General features: G+C 50.5%; 2 protein-coding genes across 2 annotated transcripts in view; one reads left to right on the top strand and one right to left on the bottom strand.

Annotated features, from left to right (window-relative positions):
- Nucleotides 1-7,071, top strand: part of mms19 (MMS19 homolog, cytosolic iron-sulfur assembly component) — an 82,065-nt gene extending 74,994 nt beyond the window's left edge. The window contains exons 30-31 of the mRNA XM_085994236.1: nt 2,356-2,456; nt 3,899-7,071. Coding sequence (XP_085850362.1) covers nt 2,356-2,456; nt 3,899-3,926 — 129 coding nt within the window. The 3' untranslated portion in view covers nt 3,927-7,071. The remainder of the gene's footprint in view (nt 1-2,355; nt 2,457-3,898) is intronic.
- A 906-nt stretch (nt 7,072-7,977) lies between these two features.
- zdhhc16b (zDHHC palmitoyltransferase 16b) overlaps nt 7,978-17,817 on the bottom strand; it is a 29,375-nt gene continuing 19,535 nt past the window's right edge. The window contains exons 6-11 of the mRNA XM_085994237.1: nt 17,583-17,611; nt 16,781-16,914; nt 14,281-14,366; nt 13,858-13,981; nt 11,958-12,028; nt 7,978-9,809 (exon numbers count right to left, since the gene is read on the bottom strand). Of these exons, the coding sequence (XP_085850363.1) occupies nt 9,698-9,809; nt 11,958-12,028; nt 13,858-13,981; nt 14,281-14,366; nt 16,781-16,914; nt 17,583-17,611 (556 nt within the window). The 3' untranslated portion in view covers nt 7,978-9,697. The remainder of the gene's footprint in view (nt 9,810-11,957; nt 12,029-13,857; nt 13,982-14,280; nt 14,367-16,780; nt 16,915-17,582; nt 17,612-17,817) is intronic.

Genomic DNA, 17,817 nt, shown 5'->3' with positions numbered 1-17,817 from the left:
CGGGGAGTCCAGAACCAGGGGTCACAGTCTAAGGATAAGGGGTAAGCCATTTAGGACCGAGATGAGGAGGAATTTCTTCACCCAGAGAGTGGTGAACCTGTGGAATTCTCTATCACAGAAGGCAGTAGAGGCCAATTCATTAAATATATTCAAGAAGGAGTTGGATATATTTCTCAAGGCTAAAGGGATCAAGGGATATGGGGAGAAAGCAGGGACAGGGTACTGAATTTGGATGATCAGCCATGATCTCATTAAATGGCGGAGCAGGCTCGAGGGGCCGAATGGCCTCCTCCTGCTCCTATCGTCTATGTTTCTATATGGAAGCATATCGCCTCAAGTTGTGTGGCATGCTGTTGTCCATGGTGTTAGCTGTGGCTCAGTGGGCAGCACCCTCTCCTCTGAGTCAGAAGGTCGTGGGTTCAAGCTGTAAAGCGCATTGAGACGTCCGGTGGTTGGGAAAGGCGCTACAGAAATCCAAGTCTTTACTTAATTCCTCCCTTTTAGTTCCAGCTGTCATGTGAGTAAAGTTGTCAGACATTTTGTGCACAGCACAATCCCAATAACACCCGTGAGATGATCAGTTCATCGGTTTTCTTTTTCTTTTTGGTGGTGCTGATTGAGGGAGGAATGTTGGCCAGGACTCCCCGCACTTCTTCAAATAGTGCCGTGGGATCTTGAACACCCACCGCAACAGGCGGGGCCTCGGTTTAACGTCTCATCCAAAGGACGGCACCACTGACAATGCAGCACTCCCTCAGCAGTGCTGCCCCGTCGAGAGGGGAGCGCAGTCTGGTGCTGTGTGTGGTAGAACAGTGTGATTCACTCGTGTCACTGTACGTGATGGTTTTTATATCCACCACGGTGCCAGTTCACTTGTTTTTGAAGAGAACACACACTGTGTCAACTGAAATGTATACAAACAGTGACAGAGAGGAAGAGTCCCTCAGTCCATCCAGCCTGTCCCGCACAATTGTGGTGCTTTGTACATAGGAAATAGGAGCAGGAGTCGGCCCCTCGAGCCTGCTCCGCCATTCATTAAGATCATGGCTGATCGTCTACCTCAACTCCACTTTCCCACCCGATCCCCATATCACTTGATTCCCTTAATATCTCAAAATCTGCCGATCTCAGCCTTGAATGTACTCAACGACTGAGCATCCACAGCCCTCTGGGGTAGAGAATTCCAAAGATTCACTACCCTCTGGGTGAAGAAATTTCCCCATCATCAGTCCTAAATGGCCAACCCCTTATCCTGAGACTATGCCCCCTAGTTCTAGACTCCCTAGCCAGGGGAAACATCCTTTCAGCATCTATCCTGTCAAGCCCCTTAAGAATGTTGTATATTTCAATGAGATCACACCTCATTCTTCTAAACTCTAGAGAATATAGACCATGTGATCTCCTGGGAGAGGTGAAAAAACAGGTAAAATCCCAGGCCCATGTGGGGATCGAAACTAGTCCAGGAGATCACTCTGGCCCTGATCAATGTTGCACAGTACCGGCCTCTTGTGCGAGGTGATCTCCACCCCAGCCAGAAACAGGTCCAACTATCGCTTGAAGGAATCCAGCGAATCAGCGTCCACCGCACGAGACGGCAGCCTGTTCCAGAGGTCCACTATTCTCTGGGGAAGGAAACACCTCCTGACATTGAACCTAGATCTGGCCTTCTACAACTTGAGATTGTGACCCCTGGTCCTCCCTAATCTATTTAGTTGAAACACACTGACAACTGGAACACAATCTATTCCCTTCATCAAATTATAAACCTTCGTTGAGTCCCAGCTCAGCCTATCTGGGTAACTAAGATGCTTCAAACTGGGAATTAATCACCCTTTTCACCATGTGAGACGACCAAAACTGGACACGGCACTCCAAGTGAGGCCTGACCACGGTCTTGTACAAGAACAAAATGGTTTGCCTTGTCTTAGTCAATTATCCTGTAAATGCACCTGACACCCTATTCACTCTAGCTATCGATTCATGGCATTGCTCATGAGCCTTGATATCTGTGCACAAGAACGCTCAGATCTTCTCCTCTCCACCTGCTTTAATGCTTTCCCCTGAAGGGTGTATGTATGTTGACCATATGTATAAAGTACATGTTGGATAGCGATTCCTTTAGTTGCCATGCATAGTGAAGCCATGAATGCGTTTGCGAAGACATCTCTTCGGTATTTCTGACACAATTGTAAACGCATTCTCTGAAGAGAAGTTATTGATGAACACACGTGTGATGTTTCTGTGCGGAGCAGTCTGATGGAGTCTCTCCCTGTGAGCATCCATCATCACTGCCGTACAGAAGCCAGGTTTGTACGTAACTTTTTTATTTTTAAAATTTTCCTCCTCTCTCTGCAGATCCTGCCACACAAAGCCCGGGTGATCCAAGCTCTGGCCAAACCCCTAGATGACAGGAAGCGTCTCGTGAGGAGGGAGACGGTCACAGCTAGGGGAGAATGGTACGTGTGTGGGATATGGGGAAAATATAACTCTGTTTATTATCTGTGAAAGTCCAGCCTTTTTACTGGGTGGTGGGGGAGAGGAGGTGGGGCGGGAGGAATCGGCCCAAGATGGAAACTTGATGGTCCACTTAAGCAGTCAATAGCTGAGTGATACAGAGCAGGTTCCATCGCTAGTCTGTGCTGTGTTGGGGGCATAGTCTAAAAATTAGAGCCAGACCTTTCAGGAGTGAGGTTAGGAAACACTTCTACACACAAAGGATGGTAGAAGTTAGGAACTCTTCCATAAATGACAATTGATAGTGGGTCAATTGTTAATTTTAAATCTGAGTTTGATAGATTTCTGTTAACCAAAGGTATTGAGGGTTAAGGGGGAAAGTCGGGTATATGGAGTTAGGCCACAGATCAGCCATGATCTCATTGAATGGGGGAACAGGCTCGAGGGGCTGAATGGCCTCCTCCTGTTCCTGTGTAAGCTGATCTCTGCCACCGCAATATTGGAGTGTTGCAATGGGCCACCTTGAGTTAGGGAAGGGGGAAATCATCCAAGTTTCCAGCTACTGGTCTCTATCCTGTACATTTGGGAGGGGGAGCGGGGTACAAAGAAATCAGCTTCCTTCAACTCCCCCCCCCCCCCCCCCCCCCACTCTCTCAGGAGATTAGAGATAAGTCTCGGGGATCTCACTGAACAATCTATATGTTGCAATCTCTGCTCCAGTCAAGAACTGGTCCAGCTCCCTCTTGAAAGCAGACAGCCAATTATTCCCTGTGATAATGACCTGAAGTGAAAATGTGAATGGAGGCTCAGCTGCTGGATAAAAGGCCCCCATGGGTTGCAGTACTGAGTCTCCCAGGCTAGAAGATCCTGGGTACGATCCTGGTCAGTGCTGAGAGTCATCTGATCTGAGCCAGGGCTGTAATAACTGGCATGCTGTAATCCGAGAGCGAAAGGAGGATAAAAGTCAGCCAGGGTTCCCACTCCTGGTAGTTGCCATTGACCCATGCTGGAGAAGCATGTCCAGCAGGAGTTGGGGTGGTGGGAACAGATGGACAGGATCAGCCTGACCTCTGATGCCCTGCGTTATTGGCCTGCCCGCCCACTCTGGGAGCCCTGTGGACCTCAGTGGTGCAGGAGCCGGGGGAGCGGGTGTGATCAGTGCCCACAGAACTGTGCCCACTCGGGTCGGTGATTTGGCGAGGAGAATAGAAGTGATAATAGAGTGGGAGGGATCTAGAAGCTGCTCTAAACACCTGAAAGAGAATGTTCGGTTGCTGTTTAGTTGCTGTTATTTAATCCGCCTTTCGTGTTCTGTTGCGAACTGATCTCTTCACATTCCTATCCTTATAACAGGAAAGACCTAATCATTCTTTTTTCTTTTTCTTTCTCTTATCTCTTTTCCCCTCCAAATGCCCCCCCAAAATAAATCCGGACTTTTTTTTAGGTTTCTTTTGGGAAGCCCGGGGAGTTGATGTTGGGCCAGGCAGCCTGACCTGAGAGGGAGGAGACAATCAGACGTGGCCTCGAGCCTGTCCCGCACACTTGCAACCCAGCGCCCTGTTCGACACAACATTCCAAAACACGAGAAAAAGACACCAGAAAAAGAAACCGTTTCGTACAAAGAAAACCAACAGCTTTCTGCTGAGATGAAGACTGCAAATGAAGAAGAAATTGCACCTTAACATTTAACCGATTTAAGGAATATATAAATGAGCACATTTCATTCCACACCACGTGTGGTCTTGATGCCCAGTGTGATAACCCCACCTCCGTAGGATTTTTAAAAAAGCAACCTTGCTAACTCCGAGCAAATCACCTCCAGCGCTCGTAACTGAGCGCAAACTGTGTGTACGATACCCTGGCAAACGTGCTGTAGGGCTGCTACTGCACCAAACACCTGCCGAGCGCCTTCACTGAATCGGTGCTGATGGTTAGTTCCACCCCTAACCTGTACCGGGAAAGACTGTACAAAACATCGGGCAACCCGGCAGTGAGTTACTCCCGGGAATCTGATCGAGGGGTTCGGTGGGGTTTATATATAGAATAACAGATACCCGGGAGTGAGTTACAGGCTGGAATCTAATCGGGGGGGTTTATATATAGAATAACAGATACCTGGGAGTGAGTTACAGGCTGGAATCTAATCGAGGGGTTCGGGGGGTTTATATATAGAATAACAGATACCCGGGAGTGAGTTACAGGCTAGAATCTAATCGAGGGGTTCGGGGGGGTTTATATATAGAATAACCGATACCCGGGAGTGAGTTACAGGCTAGAATCTAATCGAGGGGTTCGGGGGGGTTTATATATAGAATAACCGATACCCGGGAGTGAGTTACAGGCTGGAATCTAATCGAGGGGTTCGGGGGGTTTATATATAGAATAACAGATACCCGGGAGTGAGTTACAGGCTGGGATCTAATCGAGGGATACGGTCTTAAAATCGCTCCAATTAATTGAGTTTTTAAAAATACATCTCCAAGCAGCTGTCCTGTGGCGTTGCTCGGGTGGGTCAAATGGTGCAGAGTTTTAAAATGACAGGAGCGTTATACCAGCTAACGCACAATGTACTGCTGCTAAGTTGAAGCTGTGTTTTGCGGTGGCCTGTCCCTTTTCAGGCTGCAGGGTCTCACTGCTGTAAGTAAAGATGGGCCGAGGTCAGTCAGAGTGTAATTTGTGCCGGTTTGACGATTGGTGGGTGCTTGTAAGTATCCAGCTGCAGCTCGGAAATAACCAGCATGAAATACCTGGCTTTTATTATTTTGTCCCTTTTTTGAAGTGTGACCGGTGCAGGCCAAGCACAAGACTTGTAGTGGAGTTTGAGGTGTCGCTTCATTCCATAGTTGGGGGTAGCAGTGTGTCTTCCACTGAGTGATGATCCCGAGTGGACAGCCAGGGGATCAATGTGACAAGTTATGATCTATATCTGGCAGCCAGTAGAGGGGGGTGTGTGTTGGGGGGGTGGGAGGTGGTGGTATTTACGCTCTGGATACCTTAGCAAGAGTAATGCAGAGCAGGGAGGGAAAAGCCGGGATGTGTGAGAAAGTGGGACACAGCAGGAAAAGGGATAACTGAGTGCCGGAGAGAAAGTGGGGATGGGGAGGAATGCCTGAGGCACGGAGCGGAGCTGCAAACACGGAGCCCTGTCGCGCTGCGTGGAAATGCAGTTTCCGTCGGTTCGAAAGTTGCTTCGTGGCTCGTGTGGTCTTGAGATGGGCTCCTGGTTCAAATCCTCCTCTCGCCAACAAAACTTTACTCCACCAGTAAACCCCTCGAGCGAGGGACTGGCGTTAAGCGGCCTCCAGTCACCCAGCTGCTGGTTGAGTGCCAGCGTTTACTGGCCTTCGGCAATGACGAGAGAAACAATGTTTGCAATTTCTTTACTTTGGGGCCGATCCGTCTAGAAAGGGCGGGAATGGCGTGGGTACAGTCCCCAGTCCACACTGATTCTAGCCCGGCCTCTCATAGTCACTGTCATTAGCCTCCTAGTGTTCCCCAGCAAGAGTCAACACCTCTTAAATGGGAGGAGTTCGGCAAGAATTGGTTTGAAAAGAAGTATTTCCTGGGAGCACATTGTACAGAAATAATGCACATTGCTGGCATTGTGCTACAGGGCTCAAACCCTATGCAGGCACGAGTGTCTTGGGTTAGTTAAAGGAGAAAGACTTTCCAGGTAAATACCAACACTGTCTCATTGTTCATGGGTATCGTCCTGCAGTCACTAAACCACAGCGCTTCCTCTGACCCATCACTGACTGCTAGGGACCCATACCGAGCTCACTGACCCAACACGGGCGGGCACTGACCCATGGAGTTCCTTCAGTCCTATCACTCCCAGTGTTTCTATCTTGTACACAAGGTTGCTTCCTTGTCCTTTAATCACTGCCGTTGTGCGGAGTGTGTGCGCAGTGATGGTGGTATGGGGAGTTGAGAATTCTCCTTCAGTGTTCTCCCAATACAAGGGGATTTGAGGATCTACTTTTTATCCCCATCTCCCACCACTCAACTTGTTGACTTGGTAAACAAATAATTTAATTCTCCCTTGAGTGAGAAATTCACTCCTCGTAACTCTAAACTGCTGAAACCAAGAGCAGGCCTGGCCTGTTGTCGATTGTTTACGAACATCCTGTGGAAGTCGCAGTAGTATTATAGCTACGTCCAGTATCTGTGTGGTGAGCAGTACAGCCCGCTGTCCCTCTTCCTTTGTCTTTTTTTTTGCAGTGGGAAAGGAGGGCAGGTTTTACATTTGTTTCCCTGCTCCCATTCCTCCCTGCATCGAAATTTAATCTGTTTCATTTCCTGCTTTTTTTCCTCAGTTCTGACGAAGGGTTTCGACCTGAAACGTCGACTCTGTTTCTCTCTCCACGGGTGTTGTCTGGCCTGTTGAGTTTTTCCAGCGTTTTCTGTTATTGCAAAATGCAGATCATCGCACCCTCTCCCACCTTCAATCTTTAACCCTATGCCAGTCCCACTGTCTTCCATTTTCAAGCTTGGTGGCAAATAATTGCTATTCCCCAAACGCTGTAACCCTAACCTGATCATCTCGCCTTGTATTTTCAAAATGCGAGCCTCCAGCCTTCAAACCATTTAAAAGAAAATAAACCTACACTCCGGTGAGCTGGCAGGTTTTTTTTGGTTAATCTTTTAGCTTGGAGCAGCCACGAGCACGTCCAAGGACGGACACCTTGGCCCCCTCTTGCTCCTCTGGAAGAAGCGCCCACCTCAACACACACACACCCTTTTGTCGCTTGCCGGTTTAATTGAGACAAGTAGATCGCACCAGTCGCTGTGCGCAAGCAGCTGCTCTTACGTTGAACAGAGGAGGGGGTGAGAGTGACTGAGTGAGACGCACCGAGCCTTCGCCGACTCGTTTACAAAGTGTGTAACTTGCAACTGTTGCCTGCACAACTGCTAATGTAAAATTAACTCCCAACCGGAGGAATAATTAACATTTAAAAAAATTAATTAAAAAAATTGGTTAGTGTTTTTTTTCCCTAGAAGGATATTTAAGACTGCCAGATAATTAACATGTCAGCGCAGTTTGTCAAGAGTAAGTCAGCTTGACCAGTCTTAACCAATGATCCCTGATTTTCTTTTGGTGCGCGGTCCCTTTAACAGGATGCGCAACCCATTCAAAATTTCACACCTCATGGATGAGCCTGCCCGAAATAGATGCCTTTAAGGGGAAGCTAGATAAGTACATGAGGGACAAGGAATAGGAAAAGCAGATAGGAGAAGGTTCATGTGGAGCAGATGGGCAAATGGCCTGTTTCTATGCTGCAAATTCTACGTTAATAAAGCACTTAAGACACTATAACTGGCAACTTTGCCATTGACAATGCAAATGGATTTAAGCAACTCTCCCTTTTTAAACGTGAGAGTTGTAAGTGGTGGGGAGTGCAGTGATGAAATAGAGGGGTGTAACTGGCGAGCGGGATCAGATACAAACTATTTCTTGTAGCTTCCCCAACAGTGAGGGAGAGAAGAATTGGGGTAGGTTGGGGGAAAATCACAACCGACAAGCTGGTGAAATGAAGACTTTATTATTTGGAACAGTTACCTGGGATTTCCGGCTCCAATCAGACTGCCCCGTGTTTAGTGACGTGAGTATTGAAATTGTTGCTGTCACATTAACCACATAATATCACAACCGTGGGAAACACAAAAACAATGAAAACACTGAAGGAGGTCAGAGCGAACACCAAGGAATTTTTGGGGATACAGGTCCCCAAAATTCAGTGTGCTCCAATACCTTACACCCATACGCCTCTTCATCAAGTGGGAGCCTCGTCTGAATGTCGACAGAAGGGGCATCAGAATAGAGCTCGATCTTGTCCTTAACCTGGCTCCGCCAATGTTTCCCATTACGGTGAACAGGAGGTGGGGGAGTTGAAAGGTCTTGGCTGATTTTAAAACTGTTGAAATTCAGACAGGAATAATGTTCAAATCTATCTGGACGTCCAGGTGAGCCGGTGGTGGTAGGGCAATTGTCAGGAGTTGCACGAAACTCTCCCCCTGCCTACCCCAGGCACCAAGACTGGGTAGATTCTTGATTCATTGAAGAATGAGAGAAAAACAAATCAACAGGGCTCAGTGAGTAATATTAATCTAAAATGTAGTCATCACAGGTTGAATTCCAGTTAGGCTGCTGTATTTACACCATTAAAAAAAATTGAGGGATGGGCTTCCTTGAGCCAGGAGACCTGCTTTTACCAATACTGCACCAAGCTATCCGTCCCCCACCCCTCCATTCACGCTCAGTAACACTCCCCACTCCCCCCACCAGCAGAGTGAAGTTTGGGATAAACAGTCAGTGCTCCAACACACTGACCCGTTTATCATCAGCACCAACATCGTCTAATCCAGGAGCCGCAGGACTGCTCGCTCGACACAAACGCCAGGAAGAATCGAGATCGCAAATATATGCAACCGACTGCACCAAAGCAAAGCCATTTAACCCACAAACCCAACTGCAGGATACCCAGACCGCGGCTCCAGGTAACCCCTGGATATTGACCATCTGCTTAGAGCAACAAAACCTTCAAAAAACCCAAACCAGGAAACTATCTGACGTTTAATGGCTAGGCTTACAACGGTTACAATTTCTCTCACTGAACTAATCCAATGGGAAGGGGTTTTGATTCACTGGAATCCTATTCAATGGAATGGAGTTTTCCCCCCCCATAGGAATGGGAAGGAGTTTGGTCCATTGGGAGTCTACCCCGTCTCCCGTACACAGCTGAACCCGCTCTCATTCCCAGGGCCCCTCGCGCGTATCTCCAAGCGGGGAATAATTCATCTTTCAGCATCAACAGTTGGACATCACCCAAGGGCGACAGCAACTTGTCCTTTCAAAATAATAGTTCACAGCTTTTTATAAAACACACCCTCCTCGTTCGGTTTGAACACCCTTAAAAGTTCATATATAAAAAAACACACGTCCCTGATAACTCCCATCCGACGAAGCACAGCTTCATGGCTTGAGCATCACCATCGGTCAAGGACTTCAGTCCCCTCACGAACACTGGGGTTTTATTGCTTCATTGACCTTGCGATTATTGCCTCTGAACACAAGGAGCACCGACAGATCACTCTCGATCATTTTGGGGGGTTTTCAGTACAAGAGTTCTTGTCTTTCACCTGACCCAGAACGAGCAGGGAAGTCCCCAAGCCATCAGTTCCTCCCCTCCAATTCACACGCCCTCCTCTTGCTGAACGAGGAGGTCTCCTCCGTTATCCCTCATCAAATCGCCAATATGGTCTTGTCCACGCTGAAGGCCGTTGGCAGTGCCCACGTCATGCCGTCTCCATACGGTGGGTGAGAGGAGGGGAGCAGCACGCGAGTAATCCAGTGACTGAAACACAGAGTAGCCATCAATGCACCAATCTCCAGCATCCAGAACATTAAACACATTCAGTACTGGATACGTCTACAAGTGACGAGCATGTATTTGGAGAACTGCATCACAAGATCAGAAAACATCAAATCAGAAATGATCATTGAGCAATTAAAACTGACCCTCCCACAGCCCATGTACACTCTCCCCTATCACAGACTCTACCCACCCATTTAATCTCCTCCCACAGCCCGTGTACACTCTCCCCTATCACAGACTCTACCCACCCATTTAATCTCCTCCCACAGCCCGTGTGCACTCTCCCCTATCACAGACTCTACCCACCCATTTAATCTCCTCCCACAGCCCGTGTGCACTCTCCCCTATCACAGACACTACCCACCCATTTAATCTCCTCCCACAGCCCATGTACACTCTCCCCTATCACAGACTCTACCCACCCATTTAATCTCCTCCCACAGCCCGTGTGCACTCTCCCCATCACAGACTCTACCCACCCATTTAATCTCCTCCCACAGCCCGTGTGCACTCTCCCCATCACAGACTCTACCCACCCATTTAATCTCCCACAGCCCGCGTACACTCTCCCCACCCATTTAATCTCCTCCCACAGCCCGTGTACACTCTCCCCTATCACAGACTCTACCCACCCATTTAATCTCCCACAGCCCGTGTACACTCTCCCCTATCACAGACTCTACCCGCCCATTTAATCTCCTCCCACAGCCCATGTACACTCTCCCCTATCATGGACTCTACCTAATCAGTTAATCTCCAGAGGAAAAGGGTCTGTGCATTATTCCCAATCCCCACATCTCTATTCAACCCATCCGAGTTAATTTTCTGTCGCATTCTCTCGGAGCCGTGTCATTTTTTCCTGACCTCATACCCCGTCTGTTTTTCTGGTGTTACCAGTTGCCCCCACCATCCCCAGAAGGTGCGGACTCTTGCTGGGGTGCAGCTTGCCACACTCCAGTGCCACAACCACATGGATGAGCCTGGCCAGTGAGTGATGGCAGGCGGTCCCCACTGCGGGAGGCGCAATCACCGGAGCGGGTGAATCGAAACTCCCGGCTCGAACCGGGAGCCCCGAGAAAACATCGCCACCAAATAAAACGGACTGAAGAGAAAAGAAGCCTCGGTGCTGCGAGGGACCTGGTGGGACAGGTTCACAGGACATTAAAAGGCAACACCTCAGCTCGACACGGCTGTAAAAGTAGCTAATGTTATTCTAGGTTTTATCACAAGAGGTATAGAATATAAAGCCCCAGAGGTAATGATGAGCACACATAGAACCTTAATCAGACCTCAGCTGGAGGAGTGTGTGCAGTATTGGGCTCCACACTATGGGAAGGATATTGAGGCTTCAGCGAGGGTGCAACACATATTCACTAGGATGGGTTTTTTTTTAATTATTCGTTCATGGGATGTGGACGTCGCTGGCAAGGCCAGCATTTATTGCCCATCCCTAATTGCCCTCGAGGTGGTGGTGGTGAGCCGCCTTCTTGAACCGCTGCAGTCCGTGTGGTGAAGGTGCTCCCACAGTGCTGTTAGGGAGGTCGGTCCAGGATTTTGACCCAGCGACAATGAAGGAACGGCCGATATATTTCTAAGTCGGGATGGTGTGTGACTTGGAGGGGAACCTGGAAGTGGTGGTGTTCCCATGCGCCTGCTGCCCTTGTCCTAGGTGGAAGAGGTCGCGGGTTTGGGAGGTGCTGCCTGGTACAAGACTTTTGTTGGAACACAGAGTACGGGGAGATATAATAGAAGTGTTTAAAATTCTGAAAGGCTGGGACAGGGTGGAGAGAAGCAGACTGTTTCCAGTAGTTGAGGGGTCACAAACGAGGGGCCAGAGATGCAAGAATAAACGCAAGAGATTTAGAGCAGAGGGCAGCAGAAACCTCTTCACACAGAGTCGTGAGGCTCTGAGACTCACTGCCAGAGTCAGTGATTGAGCCAGAAACTGTGTCAACACTCGATCAGATTGGAGAGGGGAACGAAGGAAAAGGGATGAAGGGAAAGGGGAACAGGGCGAGAAAAGGTGATTGCAACTATTTGCTCGCGTGGAGGGTAAACACGGACTGGCTGTGCCGAATGGCCTGTTTGCAGTTTGTAATTATTATGTGTTTCTATGAAATATATTACCTTCGTTTTTCTACTCCAAGAAACAATTTCAAGTTGTTCAGTTTGCCAGCGTGATAGGGATTCCTGAACACCTGATCAAAGAGAAGGAAATTGTAAAAGATTCAGCACAAAATTAGATCGAGGCAGAAAGAGCTCAGCTCCCAGTGAATCAAACTCTCACCCAAACAGGTCCAGGAGTGGCCAGGGCAGGCGGAGGCACACTGCTCAGGCTGGGACAGTGTAGAGGGAGCTTTACTCTGTATCTAACCCGTGCTGTACCTGCTCTGGGAGTGTTTGATGGGACAGTGTAGAGGGAGCTTTACTCTGTATCTAACCCGTGCTGTACCTGCTCTGGGAGTGTTTGATGGGACAGTGTAGAGGGAGCTTTACTCTGTATCTAACCCGTGCTGTACCTGCTCTGGGAGTGTTTGATGGGACAGTGCAGAGGGAGCTTTACTCTGTATCTAACCCGTGCTGTACCTGCCCGGGAGTGTTTGATGGGACAGTGTAGAGGGAGCTTTACTCTGTATCTAACCCGTGCTCTACCTGCCCTGGGAGTGTTTGAAGGGACAGTGTAGAGGGAGCTTTACTCTGTATCTAAGCCGTGCTGTACCTGCCCTGGGAGTGTTTGATGGGACAGTGTAGAGGGAGCTTTACTCTGTATCTAACCCGTGCTGTACCTGCCCTGGGAGTGTTTGATGGAACAGTGTAGAGGGAGCTTTACTGTGTGTCTAACCCATGCTGTACCTGCCCTAGGAGTGTTTGATGGGACAGTGTAGAGGGAGCTTTACTCTGTATCTAACCCATGCTGTACCTGCCCTGGGAGTGTTTGATGGGACAGTGTAGAGGGAGCTTTACTCTGTATCTAACCCGTGCTGTACCTGCCCTGGGAGTGTTTGATGGGACAGTGTAGAGGGAGCTTTACTCTGTATCTAACCCGTGCTGTACCTGCCCTGGGAGTGTTTGATGGGACAGTGTAGATGGAGCTTTACTCTGTATCTAACCCGTGCTGTAACTGTCCTGGGAGTGTTTGATGGGACAGTGGATGTCCGAATTGGAATGGGTTCTGTTCCCCAGCAACAACATCCCTCAGCTCAATGAAGAAAATTCACTGCAGTGCGAACATGGGACAAACCCATCTCTCGGCCCGTTCTCTCAGATAGCCTGAGCCTGTGAGCGGAGCCTAACCCAGGATAGAGACAAGGGGAAGAGCAGCTTTGCCAGGACTCTGACTCACTGCGCGTAGATGCAGAGGAGGAACACGGGGCAAGGTGGTCGCAGACCATTTCAATTCTGGTTTTTGGATGAGTGATTAATCCTGCACCCCACCCCACCCTACACTACCCCCGTCTTCACCCCTCTGCCACCGAAACGGCAGCTGAGGACCCTGGCCCGTGCCCTGCTCAAGAGGACAGACGGGGGGAGAGGGTGGGGAGGGGGAAGATGCGACTCAGTGAATGTCCCTCCACCAGCCGGCGAAGTCCGGAGTGGGATCGAGACACAGGGAGGTGCAAACCCGCTGACTGGGACCTCGGGGATCCAAGGGGAAGGGAACCGGACACTCGACAACAAAAATAAAACACTCCCGTTTATTTCTCCATCCCGCGTCCCCGGGGTCGGGATCTGCAAGCAGCAGCCGCAATCACCGCGGTAACCGACGGCACGATCACCGCGGTAACCGACCCAGGCTGCCATCCTTCCCGTCCCGTCCCGTCCCGGCCCAGGCAGCGAGTGGCGGCAGGCTATTCGAGGGCAGGGGACATCACAGCCGAGCCGGATCTCCATGTTTCAGCACCTGGCACTGGACAGCGATCCGGTTGGGGTCCTGGTCAATTTTCTCCCGTCTCCCACACCACCCCCCAACTAACCCATCACACGCTGGGCACCGCGTGGTCCCGTGTATTCCAGACTGACTGCTCACCCGTCCTTTCTTCTGCTGCCTCTGCCGTTCCTTCTTGTTGATGTGCCTCTCGATGCTGGTCTCCCCGCAGAGAATGAGGATCGTGTGCCACAGGGTGAGGCCACTGAGAGCCAGGGCCACGGAGCTGGAGGGGAGAGAGAGCGGGGCGCAAGTCAACCACACCTCAAATATCAAACCCCAACATTCACTGGTCCTCCCCTTACACCCAGAACCTTTAGAAGTGGGAGCGGGAGAGTGGGAGGGAGAGTGGGAGGGACAGGGAGAGGGAGCGATCTACATTTAGGCGGTGTCTTATCACATACAACAAGTTACTTTGAAGTGCAGTGAACGTCCTTATTCGGCGATAGTAGTGGCCGTTCTGTGCTCAGTGAGGTTCCACAGGACCAGCACTGGGACGGACAGACAGGGAATGCGAGCACTGACCTGCAGAGAACCCAGAGGTAAATGATACACTTGTGGAATGCTTTCTCTCGGAACGAGATGGTGGGAGCTGGAGTCTGCGTGGCCATCTGTGAGAGAGAGAGAGAGAGACAGACAGGACGTCAATCAGGAGCAGAGGGGAATCCCACACGTCACCAGTACCTGAAATACCGCTCCCAGCATCAAAGCTTTCTTCTGTTATTTTTAAGGAGAAAAATCAATCACCTCAAAAAGAATATAAAAATTAATCAATGGCAGCAGATTTTCTCCAACAGCTTGGAGGGGAAGGAGGGAGGGAGAGAGGGGGTGAGGGGCGGGAGGGGGCGAGGGGAAGGAGGGGGCGAGGGGAGGGAGGGGGCGAGGGGCGGGAGGGGGCGAGGGGCGGGAGGGGGCGAGGGGAGGGAGGGGGCGAGGGGAGGGAGGGGGCGAGGGGAGGGAGGGGGCGAGGGGAGGGAGGGGGCGAGGGGAAGGAGGGGGCGAGGGGAAGGAGGGGGCGAGGGGAAGGAGGGGGCGAGGGGAAGGAGGGGGCGAGGGGAAGGAGGGGGCGAGGGGAAGGAGGGGGCGAGGGGAAGGAGGGGGCGAGGGGAAGGAGGGGGCGAGGGGAAGGAGGGGGCGAGGGGAAGGAGGGAGGGAGGGGAAGGAGGGAGGGAGGGGAAGGAGGGAGGGAGGGAAAGGAGGGAGGGAGGGGAAGGAGGGAGGGGGCGAGGGGAAGGAGGGAGGGGGCGAGGGGAAGGAGGCGAGGGGAAGGAGGGAGGGGGCGAGGGGAAGGAGGGAGGGAGGGGACGAGGGGAAGGAGGGAGGGAGGGCGCGAGGGGAAGGAGGGAGGGAGGAAGGGCGGGCCGTGAGCAGAAATCCCACTTTGCACAGTTCTCAGACTCACAGAGTGAGTGGAAATAAATATTAAAAGAAACACAATCTTGAACAAGGGCTTTCCCGCCTGATCTGGGAGGGCCAATTCGATACTTTGCTTGAGCAAAGAGCCCAGCCACATGGTGCAAGATTTGGACGAAATATGATGTAAATCAGGAAACAGAGATTTCAAAGGCGGAGGATTGTAATGGGAACGGAAGACTGAGGCAGGCGAGGTATTCAGCGTTTGGAGGGAAGGAATGACGTAGAGTAGAAAAGAATGTAAAGAACCTGCATTTCTATAGCGGCCTCAGGATGACCCGAAGCACTTTACAGCCAATGAAGTACTTTTTGAAGTGTAGTCACTGTTGTAATGTGGGAAATGCGGCAGCCAATTTGCACACAGCAAGCTCCCACAAACAGCAATGTGATAATGACCAGATAATCTGTTTTAGTGATGTTGGTTGAGGTAAAAATATTGGCCCCAGGACACCGGGGAGAACTCCCCTGCTCTTCTATCGAAATAGAGGCCACGGGATCTTTTATGTCCACCTGAGAGAGCAGACGGGGCCTCGGTTTAACGTTTCATTCGAAAGACGGCACCTCCAACAGTGCAGCACTCCCTCAGCACTGCACTGGGAGTGTCAGCCTGGATTTTTGTGCTCAAGTCTCTGGAGTGGGGACTTGAACCCACAACCTTCTGACACAAGAGGCGAGAGTGCTGCCCAATGAGCCAAGGAAGGGGGAACCCTGGGTGATGGATCCTCTGTGGGCATTCAGGGGCAGAGTTCAACTGTACCAGCAACCCCCCCCCCCCCCCCGCAAACTCGACCAACTACGCACTGTCCAGCTTGTGGGACTCAGTACCGCGGGATGGCGTGTATTTACCCATCGAGCCAGCAGGGGGCTGGGTGCGGCAAGTTTTAATCGTGCTGTGCGGGAATGTGCCCTTCATAAAAAGTTTGAACAAAATTACGGGCTGAAAAACGATCCCAGTTTAAACTTCAATCAAAATAATATTTTGAGAAGCAGGAGGCCCGAGAGTCACTTTGGATAAAGGACATCCCGCGTCTGGCGGAGTGAGACTAGCCCCGCTTCCTGCATCTCCAAAATTAGAAAGACGCTCTCCAAGAATGATACCAGAACTGAGAGGGTATAACTATCAGGAAAGACTGAACAGGCGGGGGCTCGTCTCTCTAGAAAAGAGAAGACTGAGAGGTGACCTGATCGAGGTCTTTAAAATGATGAAGGGGTTCGATAGGGTAGATGTAGAGAGGATGTTGTGGGGGAGACCAGAACTAGGGGCCATAAATATAAGATAGTCACTAATAAATCCGACAGAAAATTCAGGAGAAACTTCTTTACCCAGAGAGTGGTGAGAATGTGGAACTCGCTACCACAGGGAGTGGTTGAAGCGAATATCATCGATGCATTTAACGGGCGGCTGGATAAACAGGAGGGAGAAAGTAACAGAAGGATGTGTTGACGGGGTGAGATGAAGAGGGTGGGAGGAGGCTCGTGCAGCAGAAAGACCGGCACGGACCAGTTGGGCCGAATGGCCTCGTTTCTGTGCCGTACATTCTACAAAAAGAATTTTTTTTCAGTCGCGGAGCTCGTTCCCGCGCATCGACCGCGCTCCAGACTGGCCGCTTACATTGATGGTGAGGTATGCGTCCACGAAGAGGTCCCTGCTGCTCACGCTGCAGTACACGCAGCCCAGCGTCATGAACAGACAGAAGGAGAAGAAGTATCGGTGGTTGAAGTGGCCCACGCAGTTATTGAGCCAAGCTGAGCCGTGGAGTCAAGGAGGAGACTGAAAGCTGGGAAGAAACCGCAAGGATGGAGCCTCCTTCCATCACCCCCCGTTTCAACTCTACCAATGTGCTGGGCTGGCTTCAGTATTGGTGTATCTCTGTATCTAACCCGTGCTGTACCTGCCCAGGGAGTGTTTGATGGGACAGTGTAGAGGGAGCTTTACTCTGTATCTAACCCGTGCTGTACCTGCCCTGGGAGCGTTTGATGGGACAGTGTAGAGGGAGCTTTACTCTGTATCTAACCAGTGCTGTACCTGCCCCGGGAGTGTTTGATGGGACAGTGTAGAGGGAGCTTTACTCTGTATCTAACCCATGCTGTACCTGCCCTGGGAGTGTTTGATGGGACCGTGTAGAGGGAGCTTTACTCTGTATCTAACCCGTGCTGTACCTGCCCTGGGAGTGTTTGATGGGACCGTGTAGAGGGAGCTTTACTCTGTATCTAACCCGTGCTGTACCTGCCCTGGGAGCGTTTGATGGGACAGTGTAGAGGGAGCTTTACTCTGTATCTAACTTGTGCTGTACCTGCCCTGGGAGTGTTTGGTGAACTGGGTACCTGGGACCGGTCACCTGGACTGACTGACTCACATTGATGAGGATTAAATGGTACACAAATTATAAAACACTGCAGAGTAGGAAGGATACGACAGTGATGGTCCATCTTCAAGATACACCTGAAATGTAATAAAGGGCTGGTTAATGGTCTTGTCCTGTTCTGTAAATAAAAATCCTCTATCGGTAAAAGCAACCACGAGTCTGTCGGATTGACGTAAAAACCCATCTGGTTCACTAATGTCCTTCAGGGAAGTAAACCTGCCGTCCTTACCCGGTCTGGGCCTACATGTGACTCCAGACCCCACACCAACATGGTTGACTCTTA

This window comes from Somniosus microcephalus, chromosome 8 (assembly GCF_052327205.1).
Source record: "Somniosus microcephalus isolate GS21.2 chromosome 8, FLI_Smic_1.0, whole genome shotgun sequence".
Classification (NCBI taxonomy): domain Eukaryota; kingdom Metazoa; phylum Chordata; class Chondrichthyes; order Squaliformes; family Somniosidae; genus Somniosus; species Somniosus microcephalus.
This window is presented reverse-complemented; position numbering and strand designations above follow the sequence as displayed.